The following is a 22,199-nucleotide window of genomic DNA, read 5'->3' on the forward strand; positions in this document are numbered from 1 at the left end:
TCTTTCAAATTTTGTGCACAGATTACTTTAAATCTCTTAGTGAGCACTTGTCCTTGCCGAGATAATCCATCCACCTGACAGGTGTGGCTCATCAAGCATCATTACTACCCAGGGGTGCTTTGCGCTGGTCACAATAAAAGTCCACTCTGCAATGTGAAGTGTTATCTTGCAAAAAGAAACTTAAGCACTCTGAACTTTGGATTTCACATGATGCCAAGTTTTTGGCCATGTGGGATTCATCCGTTAATGGAACACTTCTTCAAAGTGCGACCATCAAAGGTGAGCATTTGCCCACTCAAGTAGGTTACAACAACAGACTGCTGTCAGGTCAAGACCTTGGTGAGGACAACGAGCACACAGATGAGTTCGACTGGACAGTTTCTGATGTTTTGTGTGGAAACTCTTTAACTGACCCTTCGCTAAGTCCGGCCCCTAGACGCGGACAACAACACAGCTGTGCTCCATTGACTCCAATGCAATCATTTCAGATTTCCTTCATTTTCAGGCTGGTGTTGTGGATCTGTAGCTAAATGTTGTGCCTGTGAAATCTGGCACAGTGGTAGAGGGGCATGGGAGGATGTGAATGAAGCAATATTACATCAATTGGCCAAAGGGGGGCGCTATAGCAACTGACTGAAATTGCAAATTTTGAATGGGCATATCTCATGCCCTGTATGTCGTAGAGACATGAAACTTTGCACAGAGATGCCTCTCCTCATGAGGAACACATTTGCCTCAAGAACCCATAACTTCCGGTTATATAGATTTTCCGCCATTTTGAATTTTTTGGAAAACACTTAAAATCGATCTCTTCCTAGGAAGTTTGAGCGATCTGCATGAAACTGGGTGAACATAATCTAGGGACCAATATCTAAAGTTCCCTCTTGGCAAAAGTTGGAAAACTTACTAAAACTGAGCTTCTTTAAGGCAATGACTTTAACTATCTGCCTTTCAACGTGCTACCTCAACCACTAATGTACAGTTTTAGCCCACTAACTATCCCACTATTGGCAATGGTACTACTGTACTTTCAATAAAGCAATCGTACTATCAAATTCACAAAAACTCTGTCTGAATACATTGCTCTTCTTAATGGGTTCAGGTGACTATTTAATCTGCAATTTCCTGTGACCTGTATCCCAAACACACACCATGTGAAACTGTACGTGGGCAACTGTGCACTCAATGGGTATTATCATCATTACTGAAATTTTAACTATTGAAAAATGTATATAGTGTTTATTAATAAATATTTTTTTCCTTTAACTAAACAATCATCATGCTGGCTGACCTTTAATACATGCATATTTCCTGCTACTTCCGTTAGCCTGCTACAACTCTGATAAATACTTTTTCATTTACATCACAAAGAAACTCATTAAAATAAAACAAGATTGCTATGAGGTTTGGTATTACCAGTTTTAAGTGGATCTAATCTTCCATCTACATCCCTGATGATCATTATCAGCAAATCATAAACTTGATTGTTTTGCATTTGCTCAGTCAGACGTCAAACTGAGATCATGTTAAACAATATACAGGCTTTGGCTCCGACTGTTGTGACAATACTTGGGTGGTACCCATGGGAGCTGCATTTCCGTCTGTTTGATATCTCTGTACCATATCTAATGAAACATTCATGTCACACTCACATAAGAATCAGAAAAGACCAGTACAAATTCTATCGCTAACTCTTTAGAGAAGTTATTAGTGGAGCTATTTCTATCATTTAGGCCTCTAATGGACAGCGTTTCCCCGGGGGCCTGCTCTAATTTTGGTCCAACGCTGGGTAAAGAGGGACGGGGGAAGACATAAAAAGAGAGAGAAAAGAGTTAGGAATGTAGACTGAGAGAGGAGGATGGCTTGAAACAAGAGGGTGGGGTGAGAATGCGAAGGGGGCAAGGTTGCTCCCGAACACCTACCCATGGTGGAGACATTGACTGATGGACTGGGCTCGCTCAGCAACTCCCCGCGACGAGATAGCAGCCGCAGCTCGTACACACAGTCCTGAGACCAGCATCCGCACACACACACACACACATACACACACACACACACACAGCGGGGAGGACAGAGGATGAAACCACACTTTGTCAACACGGGACTGTGCCTGCAATGCTAATGAAGTTCATTTGAATTTGTGTAGGCCTATATAGGAGAGAAAAAGAAGGATGAGACGGGCAGAGAGAAGAAACAGCAGCGCACCCAGATTGAAAGACAACAGAAAAGTGATGGCTGCCATGTAGTGTGCATAATTGAGAGTCTACAAAAGTAAAACCACAGAGGTATAGCCTAGATAAAAAATCTCCAAGGCTTTCAACAAGCAGCATGGACTGATTAGTCTCAGAGGGAGCAGTGTGACTGGCTTGTTACCTTGTGCAGACCCGGAACGACTATCTTGCTACTGTTGGCACTGATGTCCTCGTCCAAATGAAACCACTCCCCTTGCTCGGAGCGGGATTGGAGAACAAAGCCTGTGATGGGAGGGTGCTGGGCTTCAGGAAGGGACCATCGCAGTATGACACCTGCTGAGCCCTGATGAGCGGACAGCAAGGCAGGGGGCTTCGGTTTACTTCTCCTCAGTGTAGGATCTGATGCAAAGGGATAAAAGACCTTCAGCTGATCAGCCAGATACGCTCTGGCGGAAAAATTAAATTACAGTGGAGGAAATTGCTACTGCCACAACCTTGAGAGTGTGAGGGGAGGAGGGCCGGGATTGATGCTGGTTCTTTTGCAGAGTCCAGGGAGATTGCAACATACAGTTTACTGCCCAAATTGTTACGTTTGATTACACCTCAGGCAAATACAGTGTGAGGCATACTCACTATATTTTAGGCCTAACAGTAATATTTCAGAAAGGTGGATAAATGTCATAATAATACTGTATAGTATAGATATTTTTGAACATAATAATCATGGCACGAACATTTGATACCGGCAATGAAGTTGATTTATTTGGATATTGATGACTGTTTTTGCCTGAAAGTTTGCCATTATCAGGTAGATTGTTTCACCATGGCTTTGTTCCTGACACAAACCCTTGGGAAAAGAATCTAAATGTTTTCTTTTACTCTTCTCCAGCAGTGGTTTGACTCTTTAAAGGTATTTCTCAAAGTCTTTTGGATGCCGACTCTCTGCTGGGAAGTGTAAAATGTTTCCAGGGGAAAATCAACATCTGACTCTCAGTGTTGCCACAGACTGCGCCATCCACTGCTCCAGACCGCCATAGGCTAGGGCAGCCGACTAAACATAGTTAAAAGAACTGTAAAAAGTGCCTGATATCAGACAGAATTGTCAACTCGTTACACTCCAGTTAACTCGGGGGAGTGGGCGGATTCCAAGATCTGGAGCCAGGCAACTGTAAAAGAGAGGAGCAGTGGCACACTGTGTGGAAACACTGGGTATGAGTGTTGATTTCGCCCCCGGGTGAACATTTGATCACCCCAGGACGACTGTAGACATCTGTAACATTGACTTTAAATACCTCTAAAGATCCCGGCTCTGTGAGGCCGTATTGAGTCAAAGTGCTTTGATTTAATGCCAACATGGTCTGACAACGCCAAGATGCTAATGTTTAGCAGGCATAATGTCCACCATCTTACTTCAATGTTGCAGATAAAAAGGTATGAAAATTTCAGATCACGATCCTAGTGACCAAGACTATAACGGTTATCAGTATTATTAAGGTATTTTTAAAATGTGCTGAAAAAGTCCTAAAAGTTTGGATACACACACTGAAATCATTTCACCAAGTTTTCCATAAACAAAACCACAAGAAAATAAGCTGCACTATGCACTTTATGTATTCATAAACATTAAAATAATATAGGCAATACCTTATGTAAACATATGAAAACCATATCAAATGTGCAGAAACATTAAAGAAAGCCTGTCTTTGAAATGCTTACTCGAGGGTCCGTGTCCCTGGAGACGAGGACAGGAACTAGCAGCATCACTCTGTTGCCTGCTGACCCACGTTGCATGCTGCGACTGTGTCTGGGAAACTTTTGCTAACTTTGATGCTGGCAAGTTTTTACTGTGAGTTTTTCAAAGCACAGTAATCCAGCAGTTTTAATGATAATTCAAAATTGAAACAGTAATAGTAACCATCGGTGATTTATCGTGAAAGCAGTAACTGCTTCATCAATATTTAGCATGTTATCCATCCCTCAATCCAGGCCAATTAAAGCACCCCAGACGTCCCTCTCCCCAGCAGAGCTTTCCAGCTCCTCCCGAGGGATCCTAAGGCATTCATAGGCCAGATGAGATATGTAATCCCTCCAGTGTGTTCTGGATCTGCCTCAGGGCCTCAGGGCCTCCTACCAGTGGCATGTGCCTATAACGCCTATAACACCTATAACGGGAGGCGTCCAGGAGGCATCCTGATCAGATGCCCAAACCATGTCAACTGACCCTTTCAACGCGAAGGAGCAGCGGCTCTACTCCAAGCTCCCTCCGGATGTCCGAGCTCCTCACCCTATCTCTAAGGCTGCGCCCAGACACCCCACAGAGGAAACTCATTTCGGAGGCTTGTATCCGCGATCTCATTCGGTCACTACCCAGAGCTCATGACCATAGGTGAGTGTTGGGAACGTAGTTGGACCAGTAAATCGAAAGCCTCTCTTCACCATGACGGTCCGGTCGCAGCACCCACATCACTGCAGAAGCTGCACCAAACCACTGATCCATCTCATGTTCCATTCTATTTAGTATGTTACAGTAGGATTTGCTCATTCACTGTAAACACAAAGTACAGCTGAGGCTGATGTCACTAGTTTTGCAGGTATTTGTTCATAAACCAAAGTATTGGACAAATTCTGATTTTGATCTGATGATGGTGCATGGTATTCAATCAGGGGTCATCAAAGTTGTGTCAATCTATCCAAAGAGGGACACGAATGTCCGAACAAATGTCATGTTGAACCACTCGATAGTTGTTGAGAGATTTCAGTTTTGTCCAAAGTGATTGACATACTGGCCAATAGACTTACAATGCCATCCTTAGAGCCACGCCAACAGCTCTGTTTAAATTTGTGTTAGGAATGTGACCAATTGATGTACAGAGTACTTAAGCCACAATAAACAGTTGGGATTGAAGACATGGGCAGATCATGAGACAATGGGCCCCTGTGTCTTTTTTGGTCGTTCTGTCTCTGTAGTTCCTTTACATCTCTGTCAGGTCATTCTTTGTTGTCTTTATGGTCATTTTGTGTCTCTTTAAGGTATATTAGTGTCGCTTTTTGGTCATTCTGTCTCTTCGTAGTCGTTTTGTGTCTCTTTGTAGTTGCTTCAAATCTCTGTGAGGTCATTGTTTTGTCTTTATGGTCATTTTGTGTCTCTTTGAGGTATGTTTGTGACTTTTTTTTGGCCGTTCTGTTTCTTCGTAGTAATTTTTTGTCTCTTTGTAGCTCCTTTGCATCTTTTTGAAGCCATTCTGTGTGGTCTTAATAGTATTTTTTTTTGTCTCTGAGGTACATTTGTGTCTGTTTTGGTCGTTCTTTCTCTTCGTAGTCATTTTTTGTCAGTTTGTAGTTCCTTTACATCTCCTTCGGGTCAATCTTAGTTGTCTTTACGGCCATTTTGTGTCTCTTTGAGGGATAGTTGTGTCTTTTTTGGTCGTTCTGTCTCTGTAGTTCCTTTACATCTCTGTCAGGTCATTCTGTGTTGTCTTTATGGTCATTTTGTGTCTCTCTGAGGTATATTCGTGTCTTTTTTGGTTGTTCTGTCTCTTCATAGTTGTTTTATGTTTCTGTGTAGTTCCTATGCATCGCTTTAGGGTCATCCGGTTTTGTCTTTATTGTCATTTTTGTCTCATTGAGGTATATTTGTGTCTTTTTTTTGGTTGTTGTGTGTGTCTTTGTAGTTCCTTTGCATGTCTCTGAGGTCATTCTGTGTTGTCTTTGTGGTCATTTAGTGTTTCTTTAAGGTATATTTGTGTCTTTTTTGGATGTTTAGTGTCTCCTTGTAGTTCCTTTGCACCACTTTGTGGTACTTTTGAGTCTCTTCTATGTGTTAAATTGAGAGACATTTTGCAGATGTTGGCCAAGGGGGCTTGGGCCCAAATGGCCTGTTTCGTAATCCATCAATGAATGTAGTGTGGTGCTTAAGAGTGGTGTTTCCTTTTGGAACAAATAATCCGTGGCTGAACACAAACACTGGATTGTAGCTAGCATATCAACCACACAACCAAGGTCCATTTTGGCCTGCAGGCAAGTTACTCAAGGAATTAACTTTAATTAGTTACGGTTGATATAATCTGCTGCTGGCACCATTTGCTATTTCAACCACTCACAATAATGGTCAGCACCGGGTAAAACCGAAAAGCTTGCTAGCTGAATGTTTTGTTCATTGCTAATAAAAAAGGGAGGAAAAACACAACACTAGATAAGAGATTTGTTAGCTCAGTACAGAGTTTCTGCAAATCTGCAACAGGATCCAAAATGGAAGCAGCTGATATTCAACAGATAAAGAGAAAACCTGGGAATGATACCGACCCAATGTCCGAGTGGTTGCAATCTCGCTGAAGGGTCCTGTGCCCACTTTATTGTGAGACAGGATGCTGAACTGGTAGTCGGTGGCAGCAGACAGGCCTGTCACCTGCATCCTGCTGCCAGAGGAGGGGGGCACAGGCACAGAGAACCAGTCCTGCTTCCCATCATTATCACTCCCTGAAATCTTCTTCACCCTGCAGAGGGAGCGAGACGGAGAGGAAAGAAGTGAGAACAAAAGAGCGGCGGGGAATTCTGGCAGTCTGGTTTTATGAAACATGACAGAAAAGTAGGTTTCATTAATCATTCATACTCATCATCAGCTCCAGATTTTGTGGCAGAGACAGCACTGATGTATCCTTGCTATTGCACAGAGAGCTTGCAACTCAAATTATGGTGATTTTCATGTTCCTACTGGAGCTGAAGTTCTACATGTCTTTTTTATACAGAGCAAATTACTTGACCCAGAGGCTACAAAAAATCTATTCACCTATTCACCTATTAAAAAGTAGAGGAACTTTTGAAAATTATTAATGTCAGTCTGAAAGGGAGGCCTTGTTTTACTTTTTGAAGATGATGGCTTTGACTGAACAGAAGTGATGTTCTTTTATGAGAAAATAGAAAAGGGCAGAATGTCATATTAACCCGGTGTGGATAATTGTAAGGTCATTTTAGGTCTGTGAGACAGCTGAGAGTAATTTGAATTCAGCCCTATGTTACTGCAGTGCGTAAAACAGGTCATATCTAAGTAAGTAACCCGAGTTTTATTCATATAAAACAAAGTTACAAAGTGCTTCACACATGCAAAAAAAATATTAATGAAGATAAAGTAAAAGTAAACTGCAGTATAACTACAAGCAACAACTGCGGATTCAGTCAACAAAGGAAAACAGCTCAACTGCCCAAAATCAAAGCCCTAAGAGGCAATGAGCGGATTTTGGGCTTCACAATGCTGAGCAAAGTCACTCCAGCTGGTTTGATTTGTCTTAAGGAGTGAGACCAATCACACACAACTGATTCATCATTACAATGTATGAAGTATTTCAATAATTACATTCTCGAAGTCACGCCTTTTGCTCCCCCTTTATTGGATGTGAACAAAACTTGGTTCATATGCTCAAATCTTTGTGCTGAATGTCTCTACAGAGTTTAATTAGGATCGCTTCAAGACTACTTGAGTTATGGGCTATTTCTTGCCAAGGAAGCCCCTGCTTTGCGAAGACCTTTTGATTGATGATGGCCGTGACCAATCTCATTCATTTATATTAGAACTGTGTATCTATATCTCTTAATGTTGTATGCTAAATTTGGTGTTGATTGAGTCAAAATCCAAAAGTGTCTACTCATATTACTGTTTCTCACATCATGACAAATTAGCAAAGAATCCCTCATGGTGGCCTTTATAATCCAGGAGGCTTCTGTGTACAGGGCACTGAGATGTAGATGTATTTAAAATTTGTGTAAGGGGCATGGCCTTTTTAACCTGTTAACTATAGCACCACCATCAGGCCAGTTGGGATCAAATTTGATGGGGAGAAGTTTCACATCTCGTCTCTAGCTTGTTCCAGCTCATCTTACTATATATTGACGAAAACTCTGTCTGTGGGTGTGTCTGTGTGTCTGTTCCACGTTTTCCTCCTCACTGACTTGGTCAATCCATGTGAAATTTGGCACAGTGGTAGAGGGTCATGGGAGGATGCGAATGAAGCAATATTACATCAGTTGGCCAAAGGGGGGCGCTAAAGCAACCAATTGAAATTGCAAACTTTGAATGGGCATATCTCATGCTCCGTATGTCGTAGAGACATGAAACTTTGCACAGAGATGCCTCTCCTCATGAGGAACACATTTGCCTCCAGAACCCATAACTTCCGCTTATATAGATTTTCCGCCATTTTTAATTTTTTGAAAAATTGAAAAATCGATCTCTTCCTAGGAAGTTTGACCGATCTACATGAAACTGGGTGAACATAATCTAGGGTCCAATATCTAAAGTTCCCTCTTGGCAAAAGTTGGAAAACTTACTAAAACTGAGCTTCTATAAGGCAATGAATATTGTGGAGGGTATGGCTCATGGCCCCTCCATTATTGACCCCATCAAACAAAATGGGGGCGCTAGAGAGCTAATTTCTTATCTAGGCCTAACCGCCATATCAATTTTTACTTAACTTGGTAGATATGTAGAACAGGACGCCTCAAGGTGACTGGATAAATTTAACTCTAATTGGCAACTGGGTGGCGCTATATGGTGGGCAAATTCCCCAACATGGATTTAAGATATCAACCAAGATTTATGGTGATTGGACGAATTGTTAATGAGTTAATGCCAATTCCCTGCAAGCCCCGCCCTTTGCAAAGTCTTTCTGATTGATGACGGCCATGTTGTCAGACCAGTCTTGCTCATCTATTGACGAAATGTGTATCTCAGTCCCACAATGCTGTACCAAATGTGGTATTAATAATGACAAAATCCAAAAAGAAGCATTTTAAAAGGTGTTGATTACAGTGCCTCCATGTGGGCATTTGTGAGATTTCTTAGGAAGCATTTGCACATTTCCAGTTATGAGGCCAGGTTTCATGTTTCTAGGTCATTCCAGCTAGCTTACTGTGAGAGCCACAGCATAAGACAGCAAATAGTAACAATAATAAAGCTCAAACTCAATAGGGTTCTGCCCCTTTGGGACTTGAACCCAAAATAAAACAGAACACAGTGAGAGACAGACCAAACAGAAACAAATCCAAACATAAGACAGGGATGGAGATCTATAAAAAAGCTTAACTATAACGATTGGTTTTCAGAAGTTGCTTAAAACAGTCCAAAGATTCAGCAAATCTGAAGAATTGGAGAAGATGATTCTAGAGGGTTTGGGCTACAACAGTGAATACGCAATCACCTTTTGCTCACAGCTGGAGCATGGGGTGGATAAAAGGAACGAGATCAGAAATGTACCTGGGGGCAAGATTCTGCTGCTCCTTATATGTAATCAACAGCATTTTGTGGTTTATTCTGAATCTAACAGGAAGCCAAAGGAAGGATGCAAGACCAGTTGTAACATGGGACTGACGTCTAGTTGTAGTAAATAGCCTGGCAGCTGCATTTTGAACCAACTATAAACAATTTAGAGCAGTTTGACTGAGGCAAGTGTCGAGAGAATTATAATAATCTAGATGGGAGAAAATGAAAGGGTGAATTAATGGTTCGCGATCCAGAGAAGGAAAGATACATCTGATTTTTGCGATACTTCTTAGCTGTAGAAAACAGGGCTACATTAGATTAGTAACATAATGGTCAAAAGTCATCTACTGATCAAAGATGATACTAAGATTTTTAGCAGTATGTATAAAGCAGGCAGCACAATGGTACAGTGGTTAGCACTGGCGCCTCACAGCAAGAGGGTTCCTGGTTCAAACCAATGGTGAGGGGTTCGAATGTTGGGGTGGGGGAGCCATTCTGTGCAGAGTTTGCTTGTTCTCACCACGTTGTGTCGGTGAAGATTCTCAGTCATCCACGTAATGGTAATCATAAGTGCTAATATCGTAGGCAACTGGACTTGCTTGAGTTTCTTGAAGATTTTTCACCTCTCATCCAAGAAGCTTTTTCAGTTCTTAAGGACTGGTGCTCAGTCGCAGGCTTTAAACCACGTGTGGGTGTGAACCAGAGATGGGGGACTCGAGTCACATGACTTGACTCGAGTCAGACTCAAGTCGCAAATATGATGACTTGAGACTTGCTTGACTAACGTTGATAAAAGACTCGACTTGACTTCGACTTTATATTCATGACTTGAGACTTGACTTTGACTTGTGACGGATGACTCGAAAGGACTTGGCTTTAATTCAATATTAAAGGCACGCTAAGCACCGTTGGGCATCACATCTGTTTACGTTCAACAATGTTATCAAACACAACAGAGCTAGCTCTGGTGTGAACCCTTACAGAGTTTTAGAGGTCACATGTGATCTCTTAGTTTCAGCGTTGTTAAGGTCACATGTAAGTCATTGACCCACCTGGCCATAATATGTGTCGTTAGGGTCAGATGGGACCAGGTGTGAACGGGTGTGAAGTCGTCTTGGGAGGGATCCCAAGACTGCACTATAGGTGGGTTGTAAGGGTTCACACCCACACGGAGTGTAAAGCCTGCGACTCCACACCAGTCCGTTAGAACTGAAGAAGCTTCTTGGATGAGAGGCGTACTCCGGGTACTCCGGCTTCCTCCCACAATCCAAAAACATGCAGGTTAACTGGGGACTCTAAATTGACCAGAAGTGTGAATGTGAGTGTGAATGGTCTGTCTCTATGTGTCAGCCCTGTGATAGTCTGGCGACCTGTCCAGGGTGAACCCTGCCTCTCACCCAATGTCAGCTGGGATAGGCTCCAGCCCTCCTGCGACTGACTGACTGAATGAATGTATACAGCAAAGTGCAGAGATATGGTCACTTTCTAAGAGCAATACATGCAATACATGACATTTGTGGGGTTTTCCTCTCGTCTGTAGTGACTGATTTTACAGGCATGTGGTGTGAATATTTGCCTGCAGAGCTTTCACAACTGTCAAACAAGGGGCGTTGAAATTTCATTTGCTGGGAATCACTAAGTGCTCACAAGACCTTTGTGCTACAATTATCAGCGGTAATGAAAAAAAAAAGAAGATTGCCGTTAAAATGTCAACGGGAAATCATTCACGTTACATCCTGTTGACGTTCCTGCAGCACAGAAAAAGCAAAAGTGTTGCTCTTTTGTTTGTCTCACAATAGAGAGTGTTTTTACTTTGACTATCCTTCATAATATGGGGTCATAACATGTCAGGCTGTCAGAGCGGGGAGTAGCTGAGACTTTAGAGGGTTGTTTGAACTGATTGGCTGATCTATTTTTATGTTTTTTTGATGTAATTTATATTTATTTCTATGCTGCTCTTTGCTGCAGCGATGACCCAGTTCCCTCTCAGGGATTAAGATAGCTCATCTCATCTCCATCTGATGTGGCGCTCCCAGGTTACAATGTGATTAGGATGAGCATTAGGAGAAGTTTTCTGCATTGTCAGACATTTAAAAAATAAAACTTTAAATATAGTTTAGTGAATCCTATTTTTAAAAAATGTCATTTCAATAAAATAACATTCTTAACAATGTTTTTAAAGACATCATTCCCAGAAATGCCTGTCACACAATGCAACTGTAATAGAAGTTATAGTGCACACTTGTCTTGAAAGGGGAACACATTCCTAACAGGTTAGTTTTATCCAACAGGGTGCATTTGGCTGCTGCTTTACATTCCCTCTGCCCTGTCCATGTCTCTTTGATAAGACATTGCAGGCATATCAACAACACTTCGCCTTAAAGTAAACAGAGGACGTTCGTCTGTGTGATCTAAGCCAATATAATGGCGCAAATTCCTATGAAAGTAATGAATTCCGCTCTCTTTTGTCTCAGTAACCTCCCATTGTAGCCGACATGGCCACTGCATTATAAAGCTATGCTCAGCAGCGGCGTTTTTTATTGTTGCTGCCAAGAGGTGATAACAGATAAATGAATTCCTCATCCCAGAGATCAATAGAGTAAAACCAGTGCAACTGATGGCTGCCATGGTTACAGCCCGAGAAGAAAGTGGGAGGCTTTACACCCACCAAACTGAAAATGTCTGTGCTGATCCTCCATCAAAGCCTGCCTCCCAGGAAATGTTGGCCTGCTTCACCCCTGGAGAGACGGACAGCGCGGTAGCCGCATGGGGACTGGTTCCTGTAATGGAAGGAATGGAGAGGAGTTGATGGATATCTGCCAGCACTTCAACTACCTGATACCACTAAAGTTTAGAGGCCATCTCTAGATGTACCACATTTATCTGTTGGAGGCGGAGTGGAGGCACAGGCATCCGGCCTGTGCTGGGTATAATAGAGGTTTACACAGGTATGAAGAGAACAATTTGAAAAAAGAAACAAAGTAGAAAACGCGGCCTCTCTAGACAATTCTCTTAATTTCAGCAGATGTGCTGGTACATGTTTCGGAAGCTACCCGAAAGCTAATAAAAATACTCGGCTATTTTTGAAAGAGCCACAGCACGATGCACAGAGCAGAGTGAGTTCTCCTGTTAACAGGCACTGTATGTGGAAAACAGATACAATTAATTTGGAGAATCTATTTTTAATTTAAAACATAGCCACAAACTTTTGATCAAAGTCATTCAAAATTGGACTTTGAAGGGTTTTAACTTTGTCTGTATGCTACAGCACAACAAAGTCGGGAATACCAACAATGAACACAATTAAAATACACCAAAAGAAATTATTTACTTTTGGTAGAAGCATAAATATTATGGGAAAATGACAAATGCAACAAAATCTACAGGTCTACAAAAATAGGAAGGCAAAACGCTCTGCTTCTGAGATGCTTCCTGTGTGGTATGATGCCATTTGGCAAACGAAACGAAACCGGGTTGCAGCTGCGCCTGGTGGAATTGTCCCTCCTGTCTTCCGTAGTCAACATGGCAGTAAAGATGACAAAAATGGAGATTAATTCATCTTGAATTGTGCCTCACTTTAGTGGATCGTAATGTATCAGATACGAAATTAATCAATGCCAGTTTTAAGACATGACGTAGGCCTGCAACAGACTAAGTAAAGCCTGTTGTTTTTAACTGAGCGGATTTCTGGAAAATGTGGACCCCTAGCAGCCAGGTAAGAGAAGTGAGGAGTCAGCAGTCAGTGACGGTATAAAACAGTCATTAAAACGGGTTTTTCAATATCTGTGAATCACCACAACCATGAGAGGCTCTTGAACATACAATCATAAATGTGCACACAAAATATTAGGCTAATTGGTCCAATAGTTTGCAAGATTAGCTGCAAATACACACAAGCACACACAAACACATCATCGCTTCCTGGTGTAAGGGGATAAATATATGAACAGCTCAAGTTCCCACACACTTTCATGGACAAAATTTCAAAACCTTTCCATGACTTTTCAAGGACCCATAATAACTTGTTTTTTCTTTCAACTCTTGCCTGGTGTAACAGATTCAAACTCTCTTTAAACATATCTTCAGCTAGCTGGCATACATGACTAGAGAGATGGTGAACGAGGAGAAAATGAAGTAATGTATGTGATAGTTAACAAAACACCACATATCAACTTAAATTACATTACGTCGACAGCTACAGAAAATAAATTTGCTGTTAGGTTACATTACGTGAAAGGTTATTAACGGTAGATTACTGTAAAAATGTCATTACACACAACAAGACTTTTTCAAAACTTTCAGTGATATTTACTAATTCTATTACCTTTCCAGGCCTGGAAAATGTGATTGAGAAATGCTATGTCTTTTCCAGGTTTTCCATGACCCTGGTAATAAGACTTTTGTCATGGTATTCTCAGGGAGGAATCTTTCTGTTTGCACTCACCCAGGACAAAGACTTGTGTGCTGGCTTTCACTGAGGCTACGCGATTAGTAACGGTGCACTCCCACGCCCCCTGGTGGTCCTTAGTGAGAGGCTGCAGGAGCAGAGAACCGTTGGGTTCTATGGTGTAAGATGTGCGACGAACCAAGTCAACCTACAAGAACACAAAACCATTCATATTTAGAGAGAATACTCTTTGCATCTGTCTAAATGTGCAGTAGATACAGCTGGGGTGGACAGAAGAAAAAAATCAATCATATTACCAACACAATGGATCACTTTTCGAGCTAAATTTACTCAATATTAGAATCTGAGAAAAGTGCCAACAGTCTGCAGTGTAGTCTGACAGTACTGGGACAGCGACATATTCTTCTCTTTTTTTTTAGCTCAATACTCCAGCAGATTGGATTTGAAATAAAATAATGAGCACCTAATCACTAAATTTGACTTAGTTAATTACACAGCATGCTCAACCACTTTGCTATACCATCGACTGATTCTGGTCCCATTATCTTTGTGTCTGGATTTGAAAGCATGTTTTGAATTGGGGAAGTGGGTGTGTTCGTGCTAAAACAGGATGTCAGAGTGCTGATTGCTGAAGCAGCTGCTCACTAACTCTCTACAAAGGAAAATCATTGATGCACTGATCTCAGTGGATTGAAAGGCTCCACTTCTGACCACATTCATCATTACATTGTGAAACGCTGCACAGCACAGGTTGTGTAAGGAGCACGTTGCAACCACTAGAGGGCAGCACTACCAAAACAGTATGGAAATGGTCGTTAACATATGTAATGTGCCGCGTTTCTGAGTGGAACGTAGTATGTTAGGTTGTCATTAGATGGATAGCAGGAGGTGGAGGATGAAGTAGAAATGTAAAGAAATAGACCTCAAACATGCTTCTCTGCGAATCTAAACCATGTTTTTGCCAAGTGACAACCACCTCCTGCCACCATGATATTGCTCTGCAAGCTGCTACGACCCACGAGCTAAAGGTCAGGTGCAGTTTTACATGACTGGTTAAGCTCGTAGCCCCACATTTAATTAAATATATTTAAACATACCTCTTGAAGTTCAGGATGAGACATACATTTTTTTTTAATATTTTCCAGGAAGAGAGGGATTTTGATATGAAAATACAAAGACTCTAAGGGTGTTTAAAGGGACAGTTCACCACAAAATCAAAAAATACACATTCTTCCTCTTACCTGTGGTGCTACTTATCGGTCGAGATTGTTTCGGTGTGAGTTGTCGAGTGTTGGAAATATTGACCGTTGCTCAAATATAACAGAACTAGATGACATTTTGCTTGTGTTGTTCAAAGGGCTGAAAGGTTTTTTGTTTTTTTTAACCGAACTACAACAGCCAACCGTATCACTGTGCAGAAGGAAGCGTGCATCTACTCATGGACGAGGGCCTTGTGACAGCATGAGATGTAAACACTAATGCGTCCTCCTCTGCTGAGCTGTAATGTTAGCTAGCTCAGTGGTGCGAGCTGAACTAGCAGTAGATACACCTTTCCTTCAGCACAGTGATAAAGTTGGCGGGTGTTGTCCAGAAGTTTCGGTGTGAGTTGTCAAGTGTTGGAAATATTGACCGTTGCTCAAATATAACAGAACTAGATGGCATTTCAATTGTGCTGCTCAAAGGGTTTAAAGTTTTGTTTTTTTTTTCTTTTACTGAACTACATCAGCCAACCATATCACTAATGGCGTCCCCCTCTGCTGAGCTGTAATGTTAGCTAGCTCAGTGGTGCTAGTTGAGCTAGCAGTAGATGCACTTTTCCTTCAGCACAGTGAAACGTTGGCAGATGTAGTCTGGTAGAACTAAAATAGTTCCTACGTGAAACTGCTCACAACAAAGTTAAGTTTTTCAAATGTTTTTTTTTTTGCGCTTTGAGCACCACAAGCCAAGTGCCATCTAGTTCAATTACATTCAGCAGAGGGCCGACGGATGATATCGCAACACTCGACAACTCACACCAAAACAATGTAGATTAATAAATAGCACTACACTGCACTAAGAGGAAAAATATGTATTTTCTTTATTTTGGGGTGAACTGTCCCTTTAACATCCATACAGGACGAATACTGTAGAAATGATAAGCCATTTCATACACCTATTCCCCCAGATTTTGAACAGTGCAACAGGACAACTATAAGACAACAGAGACAAAACATCAGAATATCTGTCACTGTCCAAATACACCCAGACTGCACCAAATGTTTTAGTATGTGCACATTTCTATTACCATTTTGACATTTCCTTGTACATACTGCAAAAAAAGACGTCCTTGTGAACATCTGCAGCGCCATGAATAATACAGGACTGCTTAGTAATTGAATAACCTGTACTGGGTAATTTACCTTGCTCCAGGTCACTTTAATTGTAGGGTCCTTGTTTCCTTGACAGGGGATGAGCAGTGTTCTACCGGCTTCCTGTTTGTACTGCTCCTCTGGAGCGACGCTGAATGATGGGGGGTCCTGTGAGTTTCCAAAGCAATATAGCAGAATCAAGGAGATTGCAGCAATAGCAACAATGGATTTTAAGACTGGATTACCGCCGCTTTGGACAAGATTATCTTAATAACAAAAGGATTAGCCACACAATTAACTCCCCAGTAGCGGAGCTATTGTAGCGAGTCTGAGTTGACTTCTATTAATGCCAGAGGGCTCACACGTCGGAGTGAAAAGGTCAATAAAATGTCGTTTCTGTTAAAGTTTTTTTAATTCACTGTGACGGATGCAGTTGTGGCTTATTAATATACACGCACGGTGGTGTAGAATGACAGTTTAGCAGAACTAGAAAGACAGATACTGTGGTGATGTAGCCTGGCTGACACCATTTTAATGACTTAATGTCACGTACAAGTATAATATCAGTACAGGTTTTGGATTGTAATTGTAATTTGTGAAATGTACATGTAATTTGGCTTGGTTGGCTTGGGATGAACACTGACCTGCAGAATTACATTCGTTGCCTCAGATGAACCCATGCTGCCGTAGCTGTTGTATGGCGTACACGTGTAAACGCCTGCTGTATCATCATTGACTGTGGTCATGAACAACGAGCCCACTGGTGTCAATGTCCAACCTGGATACTGTAAGAAATGCACAATGTTCACACCACTCTGACTGCAAAGAAAAGGAACTGACACATCCACTCTTAAATAATACATTGAATTAGTGGCAAAGAAATATCTTAACTTAGAGGAGCGCCGAGAGCTTAAAGAACAGGAAATCTGCAACAACTCCAAAGTGCACGTATGAGCTCTTCAGCTGCGTTTGAAGGATTTACAGAAATAATTTCTTATTATCTGCTCGCCATAGTCCTGAAGTGGTTAAGTACTTAAGTCCCAACTGGGTAGATTATTTCCAAACTTCTCTAAAACTGTTCATTATTTATTGATGTTGTCACAGCTTTTGCAAGATGATATCTAAAGTACATGAAAAAGATAAAGTGATCTGTTATAATTAAAAAAAAATGTTTTGGGGGGATATTCCCTTGATCATTTTGGAGGTGACTCCCAACCCACAGAGCAGAAATGCTCAGAGGAGCTTTCAAAATCACTTTTTTGAAGCATTTGCATCAAGAGCAGTTAAAATTTCATGTAATTTTTTCCCAATGAGCCACAGCGGAGGCCTCGTGTTGTGCTTTGACTGAGCGAAAGGTTCCCACTCAGTTTAATGAAGTCAAAACTGCTATTATCCTCCCCAGAATGAGGCTGTGAGAACGTATTACTGCGTGTATGAGGGCCTGTGACATCCAGCATGGAATTGGAATAATTGGCAGAATAACAGCCTGACTCCAACGTCTGTGTCCCGCACTACAGGAACGTATCACATTTCCTGCGGCGCGTCTCATCCAGCGACATGTCCATCGCTCAGACTAAAGTGTTGAGCAAAGGGGGGGCAACTCAGCATGCAAAAGGGGGAGGAAGTGGGCGGATCTTTGGCACGCAAAACAAAGATAATGGTTTAAAAGCTGCCATCACGGGCTATTATTTTGAAACAGAGGTACGTTCAAATATTGCATCATGATCTGAAAGAAAAAGGTTAAAAAAAATCTTGTGGTGAGGTTGTGAGAAGTCACACCCCCTGCCCTTCATCTATAAAGGTTTCTCTTCCCTTCCCACAGACAAAGTGAGCAGCGGATTGAAGTGGAAGTGGGAAAAAAAGAAAAAACCAAGAGAGCAAGGGGCAGTAAGGAGTTCCTTGGGGATTGCTTCAAAAGCTTTTAAGATTGCACACACCATCCCTGTCCTCTAAGATGTATGTGGTTGAATGACTGTCCAATTGAAAAGCTGAAAGGATATTTCCATCAGCAGACACAGGAAACGTCCCATTATAAAGCCTGAGAAAATCTATCATAACGTCTACCTCGGTCCTCACGCTGTGATAGCAAGAAAATAGTTACTCTGCTGCTCCATAGGCAAGTTGAGTGGGCTGATTGCTAGAAAAGCTTTTGCATGATGAGCTGCTGACGGCTGCCTCATAGATGCTTGTCGTCAGCTGCAGTGCCTGACATTTCTCAGCTAAAAGAAAATGAGTGGATTCAGCTGCTGGTTCCCTGTGATGTTTGCAGTATCAGGAATCAATAGATAGTGTTGGCCTGACAAAACGAGAGGACAGAAATTTGACTTGGAGCACACAGTAAAGGTCGGGCGCTGTTATGATGGCTGCCCATCCATCTGGAAATTATCATTTTTATTACCAAGGACAGGTCGAGTGGTTCTCCATCTTTTGTCCAGTCCACACGGAGCAGCGGAGGCTGAGCAGCCGCAGGGCAAGTGACCACGCCCTCCATACCTGTGGGAAGGTACGTTTCTGGGGGCATTGGAAGAGCCAGGGCTGGGTCTGAGCACAGGAGAGAGATAAAAGTAGTTTACTTTGAAATAATGAATACAATTTAGATGCACATCGGTGATTTAATACCATGGGAAGCACTGGTGCAAATAAACTGTGCCACGATCCATAACTTGTGAATCATTTTGAGAACAGATTGTTTTGTTGTAATCAATATCCCGAGAGCCTGTTTTGATTACAGGTGCTGCTCCTTTCATTTACAGCTGACTGAATGTGTCTGAGGGGTTTTACAGGTCTGCGAACAGCAGTGAAATGTTCAGAGGAACCAAGATTCAAACGCATGAATAGTGGGACCTGCTGCTGTCATTTCCAAACACTGATCATCAATAAACCATGCTGTTTTCTGTTGCTGTTACAGGCTTGTTTACAATTGTAAACAGATGAAACAGGCTTAAATTTCAATTGTGGTTAGATGACAAACAAAGAAATGCTTGTTTTTCACATATATATATGGCATTTTATTTATATGGTGGTGTAGTGGAGGGTATACACGGTATATCCCCTCTTTGTCTTCAGTAACCTACCATTCTTCCTAGTAGTGCATCCACCTCATCAACTACCATTACACCACTGCATTCATATATATGCTGTTCAGCCTGGTATAAAATGACTCTTAATTAGTATTTTAAACCCCGTTTCCACCAAGCAGTACGGTACAGTTCAATACGCCTGTTTTCCATTTCCACTGTGCAAAGTTGTGGATGGTACCAATGGAACCATTCCGTACCGTCCCCATTTTTGGCCCCCCCTCTGTCGGGGTACCTAGCACACAGATCTGGTACTAAGGCCCAATCCCATTTCTACCCCTTAAATTTTACCTCTTGGTATTGAGTGAAATACTAGGGTAGACATCTTTCCCTTAGAAATGAGACGTCACCGTAGTAGCGACGCAAGATACCAGTTGTCATTCAGGTTTGAAAATGCCGGCTCCAGCGCTTGTGTTGTGGCGTGTGCTGTGTTTATTCTTCTCTGTCTGATGAATCAACAGAGAAGAAATGCTGAAGGAGGCGACTACGACGTCTTCTAGTTCTGATCGATTTTGTTCGGGTAAGTCGATTTGTTTAAATATTTTGACGCTGTGTTCAACTGAGTTGCTGATGAGTTGACGCTAGTCCAACCATCTGTTGTTCGTATAGCCTACAGTCCGATCACACAGTAACAGTAACACAACATTGTTTTCCAAAACTTGCTGAAGTTCCTGACTTCGCAAGGTGTTCTGGGAAATTTCATCTTCCACTTCTTTTACAGTGTGGGTCGGGGCTCCCTTGGAATCTAGGGCGGGTTTAAAGTGTTGGAAACCACTTCCACTACCTCAAGTCTGTTTTGGGACACCACTTGCCTAAACGTGTACGCGCACAACCAAGCGAAAGTGGGTATTTCTAGGGGAAGTGTGGGTATTGAGACAGGCCCTAAATGTTGGAGCTACGATTACAGCTGCTCTAAAGAAAATTACTTAATTCACTGGGCCGACTGCTGGCAACCTTTCTGGAGCACTGTTCCTGTGGGCTCCGGCAACACTAAACCCCTGAGCTTGCCTGAGAAGTCTAAATGCACAAACCTGTTATTTTAAATATCCCATGGAGAGAGACTCTCACTGCAGCCTGTTTTGTTCTGAAAATGTTGGCGTGCAGCCTTGATCTGTGGACGATAAACGAGGTGCAGACTTCCATCTGTGTCACCGGTAATGAGGAAACACAGTGAGTGCTGGACGGAGCAGTGAGTGATGCTAGGGTCTAGGTACCATGTCTGAAGGGTTACTGTTGGTTCCAAAGGTACCATACTGAAAGTGTTTGGTGGAAACAGGGCTTTAGACCTCGTAGGATATAACCTATCTTAATATAATCTGATATCCTACATTTGCCGACACAGCAGTGTCATGAGTAATAGAGTACCAGTGTTTTAGTGCTAATAAGCCAAAAACATTTTAAAAAATCCCTGATGGTTGCAGAATTAATTGTTGCACCATAATGTGTTGAAACTCTGGAGAAATAGACAAAGATAAAAGAAGTGTTTGATGTCTTATGAGAGCCCACGACTGCAGACTACACACACAAACGTACGCATCACTGTGAGGTTGGCGGAGGCTGTGGGCGGGGTCAGCAGGCCATTGGTGGGCATGCAGGTGTAGTTCCCAGAATCCTCAGGGATGAGACTGGAGACGAGCAGAGTTCCATCAACCATGATCTTCACTCGCGACTTCAGAGACCTGGAGAAAAAACACACGGGAATTCTTCAGTATGTAAAGGAGAAAGCAGCTGCTTCAGAATAACAGTGAGAGGTAATTCAGCTCCTCCGTTCTAGTCGAGTCAAACAGGCTCTCAGTGCATCAACAGTGTAGGAGGTTGGTTTTTTTTCCCTCTGTGAGAGTTATTCACCAATGTGTGCAGATGGAGGTTAAGGAAATTTCATTTCATTTCAGATAGAGTGGGAAGAGGAGAGTGCCCACTCAATTTATACATTCTTACACTTACAGAGAAACCAGAGAGAAAACACGAGGACTCTACCAGGCTGCAACACCTTCCGAACAAGTGACACATGCACACTACGATATGTATTTGTGGGACGACTCACAGCCACACATTTGTGGCTAATTACCATACAGGTCAGATGAATCATGTACTGTAACCGACCCCGGATATTTCTCCACACTACTCCTGTTATTCTCTCTTTGCATTGATATCAGCGTCAACCTGTGCTGCTGAATGCTGCTTTTATTAAAGCACCACTTACCAATATTTTTATATTAACGATGAATCAAATGACTAATGTTAGAGGGGTCACCTGCAGGGACAAACCCACAAAGAATCATCATCAACTCTACAGCTCTGCAGGGCTTTTTAGGCTCTTTAACACATTGAGATGGTTTTATGACACATTTACTGTATTGTTCAGTCTCTGTGTTTCCTGCAGCAGAGACACCCACTGCACGCTACCTGCCCACCATCACATGACAGACACAGTGAGAACAATGACAAGCTGGTGAAAAACATAGAAAATGAAAAGGCTAAAGAGACAAATATTTTTATCTGGACTTTATGGAAACCAAAACAGAGCTCAAAGAAAGGCCGGATACAAATATAACTAAACAAATGCTGCTCCTCTTACGCTAGATGTGTAAATAGGAAACTTGTACTCGTACTCGTCGTCCTACTCGAAACTTCTGGCTGGGGCTTGGGGATTACTTGGTGCTGATTGGATATATTCAAGGCGGGATGTGACGTTTTGTAAATAACAACATGGTTATCGTAGTTTAGCTAGGCTAACCGTTAGCTGTTAGCGGTGTCTGTAATAACTCAATAAACGGTCCGTGAAAAAAATATTTTTTCCAGCGGATATCTTAGTTACAACATGATTGAGCTAGCAAAGCAGTTTTGTGTTGCTATGTGTGGTATTTATTTAGTTTTGGGAAATCACGATGTCTAGAAAGCATCAGCTGACAGGGACAGCAG

The 22,199-nt window shown here is 42.1% G+C and overlaps 1 protein-coding gene across 3 annotated transcripts in view; it reads right to left on the reverse strand.

The window, feature by feature from the left end:
* The window catches only part of igsf9a (immunoglobulin superfamily, member 9a), a 117,318-nt gene that overhangs the window by 24,195 nt on the left and 70,924 nt on the right, over positions 1-22,199 (reverse strand). For all 3 annotated transcript variants that reach the window (XM_050053156.1, XM_050053155.1, XM_050053154.1), the window contains exons 8-16: positions 20,811-20,956; positions 18,599-18,741; positions 16,845-16,985; positions 16,252-16,368; positions 13,889-14,039; positions 12,113-12,224; positions 6,495-6,685; positions 2,374-2,591; positions 1,923-2,007 (exon numbers count right to left, since the gene is read on the reverse strand). In XM_050053156.1, coding sequence (XP_049909113.1) covers positions 1,923-2,007; positions 2,374-2,591; positions 6,495-6,685; positions 12,113-12,224; positions 13,889-14,039; positions 16,252-16,368; positions 16,845-16,985; positions 18,599-18,741; positions 20,811-20,956 — 1,304 coding nt within the window. The remainder of the gene's footprint in view (positions 1-1,922; positions 2,008-2,373; positions 2,592-6,494; positions 6,686-12,112; positions 12,225-13,888; positions 14,040-16,251; positions 16,369-16,844; positions 16,986-18,598; positions 18,742-20,810; positions 20,957-22,199) is intronic.

The sequence above is a fragment of the Epinephelus moara genome, chromosome 9 (assembly GCF_006386435.1).
Source record: "Epinephelus moara isolate mb chromosome 9, YSFRI_EMoa_1.0, whole genome shotgun sequence".
Classification (NCBI taxonomy): domain Eukaryota; kingdom Metazoa; phylum Chordata; class Actinopteri; order Perciformes; family Serranidae; genus Epinephelus; species Epinephelus moara.